Below are 9,099 nucleotides of genomic sequence, written 5' to 3' on the forward strand. Positions count from 1 at the left end.
GATATGGGGAATGAAAACTAAGGCCCCTGGCTGCACGCAAACAGCAGTTTGCATGTTGACATTGTTCACGGTTGGCTCGGCGTCCTAGGCCACCAGGGTGATCCAAAACAGAAACAATTACTGTATGAGCGAAAAAGTTCCACTAACTGTATAGAGGTTAAACATGATACTGGGGGTTCTGTTCATATTCTAAGAGTAAGATTTTGGCCTTGATTCTGGTGGTTGGGGTCAATAAGTGAATTGGATCACATCTATGACTATATCAATATCAGAAGATTTAAAATGACTTATATGCTGTATGGATCATTGTATAATGGTCCATGGGGGATCATTCTGTACTAACACCTGCAATTATAATAGCAGCCCTGGCTCATTAGTAATTAGGAAAACCCTTTGATTTGTTATATAATGCTGAGTTTTACCTGTGCCTGAGATATTAGTCCTAATTTCAGCAGAGGCATAAGAGGCCAGAGGGGACCTAAGCTCTTTAGTTGATAGTCCACTCCACTCCATGCTGCAGTGTTCAACAAGAGTGAGCAGGGCAGATGGAGGTTTCATTCAGAGAAAAATCTCAGGGTGTCTCTGCAGACAGAGACAGCCAGAATGTCCCAGAGGAGTGGGACAGTCTGCCAACCAGTTAGCGTTGCAAAGCCCAGTGAAGATTGCTTGTATTTTGTGGTACTTCTGTTTCGATTTTCACTCACTTTGCTGTCAAGTACAGAAGTGTGATTTTGTGGGCTTGTAACCGAACCTTAGTACCGCAAAATGTGCTTTTGTATAGCACATCCTGTCCATAGACCTTTCAAAGGCTCGAAATAGAAAAGTATACAGTGTTCTCTTTCCCCTTATTGCATTAATTTCATTAAACAGGACTAACACAAAAGTAATTGCATCCCTCCCTATTGTGTGGTTATTACAGAGATCTTAATTTCCCCTACCAAAAAAAGATGCTGTCTGTCACCCTCTATCACCTTGCCTGCAACACTGTTTTTTAATTAGTAGACAAAGTGTAAATTTCCCAAACTGAGTGTTCCTCCATGCTCTGCAGAGACAGGGCTCTGCATAGAACAAATGAGACACAGACAACAGATCTAATGAACGATTTACAGTAGCACTGTTGCACTTTTATCCTTGCAAATTTAAAGATTACAGTCATATGTAACAACTTCCAAAATCAAAATGTTCTGTAGTCCAAGTCATTTTCAGTTTGACATAGAAAAATGTGTTGCATGGGATGTGGCCTGTTGAAGAACGCTTAAGAAATAATCAGCTTCTAGATACTGTACATAAAATACAGTTTGACACTGGCTGATGAAAATGAGGCAGTCCCTGGAGCACCACTGCTCTCTGGTGGAAGCAATGCTTTTTCTGCAACAGTAGGCTACTGCACAAGGTTAAATGTACATATATCAATACATACCCTAGTGCTGGAACTATGACTGATTAACCAATAAGTAATCTAGAAAGCAAAAATGGCATTCCTATCATTTTAAATTGACATCCCAACACAAGCACTGTCAAGATAATGGGAAGCTCTGGGAAATTTTAATATACAAGTTCCCATAACTGCCATATTATTTCCATTACCAAATAATATGACAATTATTTTCTCAATTAATCGGTTGATAGTTTGGTGTATAACTTCAGAAAAATGTCTGCCGCTTTCTCAGAGCCCAAGGTATCGTCTTCGGAGTGCTTGTTTTGTCCGACCAACAATTTTAAACCTAAAGGTATTCAAATGTTATGATATGAAACAATAAAGAGAAGCAAATCCTCACATTTAAGAAGCTGGTGTGACACAATGTATGGCATTTTTGGTTTAAAAAAAAATACTTAAAATTATTAATTAGCTAAATGGTTACCCGTTAATTTTTTGGTTGACAAATTGTTTCAGCTTTACTCCAGTGTATGCAAAGGCGGGCCTCGTGCAATTTATTTGGATTGGATCTACCCCCATATAACCCAGATTGGCAGTCTGCCTCCTCCAAATTCTATCACACAGACTTGAGCTCTCTGTAGCCCCTGGAGAAACCTTGTAGACATCAGCACATTTTACAAAATCCTTCATTTGTCACAATTGTTGATTTTTTCATTCTCAGTGAATGAAAACCATTTACAAAATCAGACAAAATGTTCACACATCTGTAGTTTGTTATTAAAGCCATCATAGATATACAGCATTGAGACATAGTTGATGAGAGAATTTATGGCGCATGTATGTACTGTCTGTAGTGTAGTATGGCATATGAATCATAAACGGTTTTATTACAGTATGTAGTAAGTAACAGCATGAAGTTACAGACATGCTTTTTCTCTGTGTTCCCTAAGGCGAGAATTTCTCGTGAATCTTTTGTCACACCTTGGACACGTGAATGGCCGTTCCCCTGTGTGAACCATCATGTGTTTTTTCAGCTCACCGTTTAATCTAAAGGCTTTGCTGCAAACCTCGCACACGAATGGCCGCAACCTGATATGTTTGGCTCTGTGGTGAGCCATCAAATGGGATCCCCTCTTGTAACACGCACCGCAGTCCTCGCACTTGAATGGCCTTTCCTCCGTATGTTCAATCATGTGAAGCTTGAGCTGAGCTGCACTCGGCCAGCCTTTCCCACATGTGTCACAAAGGTACGGCTCTTGCCCCGTGTGTTTATACAGATGCCATTTAAGGTATGTTTTTTGGTAGAATTTCTTCCCGCAGACAGGGCACGGGTAACCACCTGTGTGCCTCACCATATGCGCTCTCAGGCAGTCTTTCGTACTGAACTGTTTCCCACAGTAGGAACAAACACTAGGTTGCCGTTCTCTATGCTTGCTCTGGTGCAGAATCAGATGAGCGAGAGATTTGAAGCTTTTCCCGCACGTTTCACAGATGTGTGGTGCCACACTTGCGCTATGGACTTTTTCATGATCATTTAATAGTCCTGGCTTTGTATAACATTTCTTGCAGGTGGCGCACTGGTACAGTCTTTTGTTTTGCTGATGTCGAACCAACTCGCACAACCTCACAAAAGTTCTCTTACACAAAGGACAGGGGTATGAGCCTCTAACTTTATGGGATTTGGAATAATGTCTTTTCATGAGGACAATTTCTGAGAAGTTCTTCTCACACATGGTGCACTTGATGGCGCGAGATTCAGTCTGGGAGTCATCTGCGTGTTCTGCCGAGGTCAGAGTTTTTGCAGTTTCACTTTCCTTCGTTTCAGAACTTGCCTCAGCATGTCTCCCGTCGAAATTGTCAGCTGATCGGAAATTACAAGCATTGATAACGCAATGGTTTGCATTTGTTGGCTTTTTCCTTCGAGGAGCTCTTTTGGAACATCTGCTCTGGTGCTTCTCAAAACTCTTGTAGTAAGTAAAAGCCTGGCCACATTCTTGACACGTCAGGGGTGACTTAGCCTGCGAGTTGGCAGATGCGTCTCGGGTTGTTGGGATCTGAGTTATACCACTTGAAACAACGGTATTCTCCTGATTCCTTTTATTTGCGTTGCTCAGTGAATTGTCTTGTGAATGCTGGTGTGAAACTCTGCATTTACCTTCCTTGTGCGTCTCGCAGTCTTCGTAGTTGTCAAAGTGTTTCCCACAATAAGAACAAAGGTAAGGACTGTGTTCAGTGTGGCATCTCATGTGCCTCATCAAGTCAACAGAAAAAGTAAATACTTTCCCGCATGCGGAGCATTGTTTGACACGACTGCTTCTTTTACACATCTGCTCTTGTGGTGAGTCCAAAGATATTGATTCCTGGGGTAGACCATTTGAAAGCCCAGTTTCAGTGGAGAAAGACTCTTTGGTCTTATCAACAGGGTTTGGTTTGGAGTGATGAGCTAAGCTTGTGGAACACTGTGGGTCTGTCTCTGCTTGTCGTTTACTACTAACCACACAAGTCCTCTGGTGTTTGTCAAAATTCTTTGGGTAAGTGAAAGCCTTGCCACAAACATGACAAACAAGACTAGAGTCATCATTAGACTGCTCAAAATTTTGAAGACTGTATAGATTCGATGGGTTATGTGTTGTGGCACTTGCACATGATGAAAGCCTATTCTCACTTCTAGAAGCGTTATTCTCAAAAGTCTTTGGTTTAGGCTGTACATTTATCTTCTCAAAAAAGCTACTTTGGCCCACATAATTTGACTGACTCGTTGGGTTTGTACAGCAACCACTATGGGTAATCTTGTGTTCCTTTAGTTTCCTTGGGGAACCAAAATCTTTGCCACAGACAAGACACATGAAGGTTTTTGAGGATGTCGTACTGCCAGTTTTCAAATGGTGGAACCATTCTTTGTCCATGTCGTCATCATCATTAGACTCACTTTCATCAAAAGGTTGAAGTATTACTTCAACAGAAGCTCCTTGGTCTTCAGTCAGATCAGTAACATGCTTATGTCCATTTCTATCGTTATTCCGCACCAATTCTGAATTTATCACCTTGGAGTTTTCTTCTTTCTTCTTTTTCGACTCACTGCCAAGTGTGTCTCCTTTGTCATTGTCCACATGTGGTAGGTGATAGGACAGGCTGGAAAGAATGCAATCATCACCGCAGGAAGATAAAGCTAGAAAAAAAAAAATGACAAAACAAAATTATTTTCAGTAACTAAAACAGAAGGAATAATATGACAGACAATTGGGAGTTGTGTGAAAATACTACCTTGTGGAACTTTGTGGCCATGATGTTTGTGATGCTGAATGAGTGTATTCAGGGGCTCAGGTTGATTCAGGAAGTCTACACACTCTTTCAAGATAGAAGGAGAGAGACTGAGGGAAGTCTTGAAATGTAACAGAACAGTTGGAATCAATTTCAGATATTGTTATATTCAAAATAAATCCTTGCATTTCAGTCGTGTTCATATATGTTGTTAATATTCTTGTTATTGTAACAACGCCCCTCATATGCCTCAAATCAGGTAATGCTTTTCTACATTTCCCTCTCATCTCATCATCTCCCAGAGAAGGGTAAGCTAGTGAAACTGTTCTTCCTCTTACAGTAACCACAAATATATGCATGGATTTAGATATGATTACCAAGTTAATGAAGTCAGGAAAAATAATATAAAGGAAAAGCAATACAAACCATTACTTGGTTCTGTGCTAACATACAAACATACTGCTAACAAATATTACAATAATACTTAATAGGTTCAGTATAAATATTAAATATCTATGGGTTTTTGTGCTTTATTTGTTCCAGGATTACTGTTTGTCAGGTACCTACTTGTTCAAGGTTTGGAACAGGTAAAAGCTTCTGCAGATTGAAGAGGAACTTTCTCATTAGAGCCAGTAGGGCTGAGTCATATTTAGGGCCGAACACTGTTGGAAAGATTTTCTAAAGAATAAAGAGAAAAGTATTCATTAAATGTTATCCAACAAGGGAAGGCCCTTTTGATACCACTACAGATCTTGAGATTTACGTTAAGGCAATCATGAAGACATTTAATGGTATATAATGATAGGAACTTAGAAATTGACTTTATAAATTTGTTTTTAGCGTTTTTCTCATAGGACATCATCTTAATAATTAAAATATATAGTACCAACCAAGTCACCTGATAAAATGTATCTCTCTGACATTGGTCATCCACTAGAGTTTGAACAAGCTTCTTGAAGTTTGTCACTGATGCTTTTACCTCAGAGCTGGAAGTCTTTGAAAAAGCAAATAAAAGTGCACATGAGTCAATGCACATGACACAAAGAGTGATGGAGATTAAACAAGAGCACCCACCTCTTTATCCTGGTGTGTAATGTAGGTTGTTATTCTGCTCAGATGAGGCTGGATGGCCTGTGGGCTGGCAAAATCCCTGTTGCTGCACAACTCTAGCACCACCTGTTGGCATAGAAAGAAACTACATCTCACTGAAGCCTTTATTTTTCAACTCAGTCACATGTGAAGGCGTGGCCCTGAGTAGCATGGCCCATCACCTGAGAGCTATCACCAATAGTACCATATATAACAATGCGAAGTATGAGCAGAAAACAGTATTGTGAAGTGTTAGGTGCTTAATGATGCAGTTTGATTTATTCATACTTCCCACATACTAAAGCACATGATCATGATCATAGCATATTTAAGCTGTAGTAAACCGATTCTCTACCAGATCCAGAGGTGCTATTTTGTAGTTGACCCCGAGATCAACAGGCATATGTCTTTTGACTATTAGGGCTATAACTATCAGACAAGCAGTGATGGAAAAATCATTCAGATCATTAACCCAAAAGTAGCAATACTACAATGATCTTAAAGGTGCACTATGCGTTCCTGCATGACGTCACTTCTGTTGACATTCCAAGTAAATTGAAAACAAAACAGAGCAAGCTCGCCCCTCCCCCCATGTTTCTGTACTAACTGACTAACTGTCACTAACCCCCACCCCCTCCCCCAACCATCTTGTTGGTGATTGGCTGGAACGTGTTTGTTGTATTTTGGTGCCTATTCTGTGCCTCTAGTGTTTGTTTGACGTTTACGACCCCTGTGTTGTCTCCCGAGACCGGGCTTTTTCACAGTGTATTCAGGGGGCAGGCAAGGACAGATGCCTACGATTTGAGACAAAAATGAAATTGCGCTGAAACCATGCAGGAACTCATAGTGCACCTTTAATTATGGTTAATTATGGAGTCTTATCAGCAAAATGTAAAAATGCCTGTTATGCAGTATTATTGTGTTAAAGTATTATTTACAGTATTTTATTAATTGGTTATTCATTTTAACTATCTTTAAATACTTTGATACTGTTGGTTGTTTAATCAAAAACAATCACCATATTTCATAAAACCATTATAGATTTCATGTTTATTATCTTTTTTCTACAGAGTAAGTAATGTACTTTTTACTCCAATTCATTTATTTGACAGCTACATAGCTGTATTGTATGTAGCTACATTTCCATTTAAAATTTAGTAGAGTATAAGTATGAATGCAGATTTTTTACTTAAGTAAAAGTAGTAATACCACAGAGTAAACATACTCTATTACAAGTAAAAGTCCTGCGTTCAAAATTGTACTCAAGTAAAAGTACAAAAGTATTAGCATTATGCAGAATGGCCCATTTCAGAATAATGTTGAGACTATTATATTGCTGGATTATAATTAGTGATGCATTATTGTGTATATCACTTTCATGTTGCAGCTGGTAAAGGTGGAGCTGATTTAGATTATGGTACATGCTGCTACAATATTTCATAATTTATAAGTTGATTTATATTTTTTGATTAATAATCTAACTCTGAAATAGAGCTGCCAAATTAATGTAGTGAAGGAAAAAGTATTTCCCTCTAAAATGTAGTGGAGTAGAAGTAAAACGTAGCATAAAATGGAAAGTACCTCAAAATTGAACATAGGAACAGCACTTGAGTATGCTTAAATTCTTACCTTTGCACGTAGGCCCATAGCTAGTTGGACTCTCTCTGTGTATGTGAGCAGTTCAGGGACTGTTTCCAGCACTGAGGTAACGAACTCCTCCAGCAGACCATAGTACATCACAGCTCCCTGCTTCACTATCTCCCACAGAGCTGCAGACACAAGCTGCAGAGGGGGCACGATAAGACGGAGAGAGGAAAGAGGAAGGAAACCTGAGGAAACAAATGGTAAAACTGTGTGGTAACAGAGACAACTGCTTTTATCACTAGAGTGAACATAAACAACACATGTATTACAGTAACGTTACTAATAGCCACTGTTTCCGTTAACATTAGCCGTGAAGTTACCCAAAAACCATCACTTTCTAACGCTATCTTTTTATCTAACGATAGGGACTGAGGTAAGGTTTAGTTGAGTGTTAAACACTCACCATGGTCCATTAATATCTTGCTCATTTTGGCGTTATGGACATAATCATTTTATGTCGCAGAGTAGGAAAACGTCTGACTGTGGAATATGGAAGCCACTTCCGACTTCTCTTTGGGAAGTATCAACCTACGCATTACGTCGTTACGTACAAACGTGCAAGGCAGATGCACATTTCAGTTATTTTAGTAGCATAGCCTGTTAAATAATGGTATTCTGGCATTTAGATAGAACAAAAGACATTGTTAATAACACACAATCGGTATTGTGGTGAAAGAGGCACATAAGCAGCAGAAAAGTTAGAATCTACTCTCTATTTTTGATTTGTTTAGGGTGCTATGAAATAATTTGTCGCCACGTTACCAAAATGCCCCACTAGATAGCGGCATTGTAACATGGGATAAACCCCGAAGCTCAACGCCAGGCCAATACAAAACGTCAAATAAACTGGACGGGTCCCGATGACCCGGAGGACAACACAAGGGTTACGTTTTATTGTGACATTATTCAGTGGTAGCTGTTCCTTATATCAGGTACCATTTGATACGTTGTGTTATCGCGTTGGCATTCAGACTTGTCAATTCATCCAGAAAACATACTGAGACATGGCAAGCAAACGGGAGGAGGAGAGGAAAAAACAGAATGAGGCAGAATGAATTACAACAGAGATGAAAAGCGAGCAGTCATCTGTAGGCTATACTGTTTTCTGAAACTGTAGTTGCAAGCATTTTACAACAATCCCTGACAGTCTATAACAGTACTATGAACTTTTCGGCTGGATTCAGTGGCTGAGCAGAATTACTGTATATTCACAGTGACTATTAATGTTAAGAGGGAAAGTTGTCGACGTGCACAACTGTTTCTAAAAACAAGTAGATATATTTCTATCTCAGTTTGACATGTCTGTGTCAGCTCTGTCTGTGTCTGTGTTTGATTTATTTTCAAAATGAATACATCACTGTTTCACTCCTGAAGTGTTGCAGTCTGTTGACTTCACATAATCATGTCACATTATTCTGCTGCCTGTCAGGGGGAAGATTGAGCTAAATGCTGAAGATGGAGCCAAGAACTGCTTAAAAAATGTGTGGAGTCATTCTCCTTACAGATTATGATTGCGTAACTATCATTCATATGTCCCTACATCAAAAGTAGAAAAGGCAAGGCACTGCACTTATACCATCTTATTAATTCTCTTTCAGATTGTGTCAAGGAAATCTGGTACTGTGTGTGCACGAGTGAGTACGACAGATAATAATGCAGAGAGAGAATGACAGATGGGAAGAGACAGAGAATTGCAGGGAGAACAGGAACAGCAAATTTGTAGTGAC

The 9,099-nt window shown here is 39.5% G+C and overlaps 1 protein-coding gene across 2 annotated transcripts; it reads right to left on the bottom strand.

The window, feature by feature from the left end:
- Positions 1–1,092: 1,092 nt before the first annotated feature.
- LOC144526658 (TERF1-interacting nuclear factor 2-like) lies at positions 1,093–7,878 on the bottom strand. 2 transcript variants are annotated; one of them, XM_078264268.1, is made up of 7 exons: positions 7,776–7,878; positions 7,358–7,557; positions 5,714–5,815; positions 5,538–5,633; positions 5,207–5,317; positions 4,643–4,760; positions 1,093–4,547 (listed from the first exon to the last, which is right to left on the bottom strand). In XM_078264268.1, exons 1-7 carry the CDS (start codon positions 7,798–7,800, stop codon positions 2,296–2,298), a joined length of 2,904 nt encoding a protein of 967 aa, XP_078120394.1. In that variant the 5' UTR covers positions 7,801–7,878; the 3' UTR covers positions 1,093–2,295. The 2 variants fall into 2 exon arrangements, with proteins under 2 accessions (XP_078120394.1, XP_078120395.1); XM_078264269.1 differs by lacking the exon at positions 1,093–4,547 and having other exon boundaries at positions 4,643–4,726.
- Between the last annotated feature and the right edge of the window lie 1,221 nt (positions 7,879–9,099).

Source organism: Sander vitreus, chromosome 12 (genome assembly GCF_031162955.1).
Source record: "Sander vitreus isolate 19-12246 chromosome 12, sanVit1, whole genome shotgun sequence".
NCBI lineage: Eukaryota > Metazoa > Chordata > Actinopteri > Perciformes > Percidae > Sander > Sander vitreus.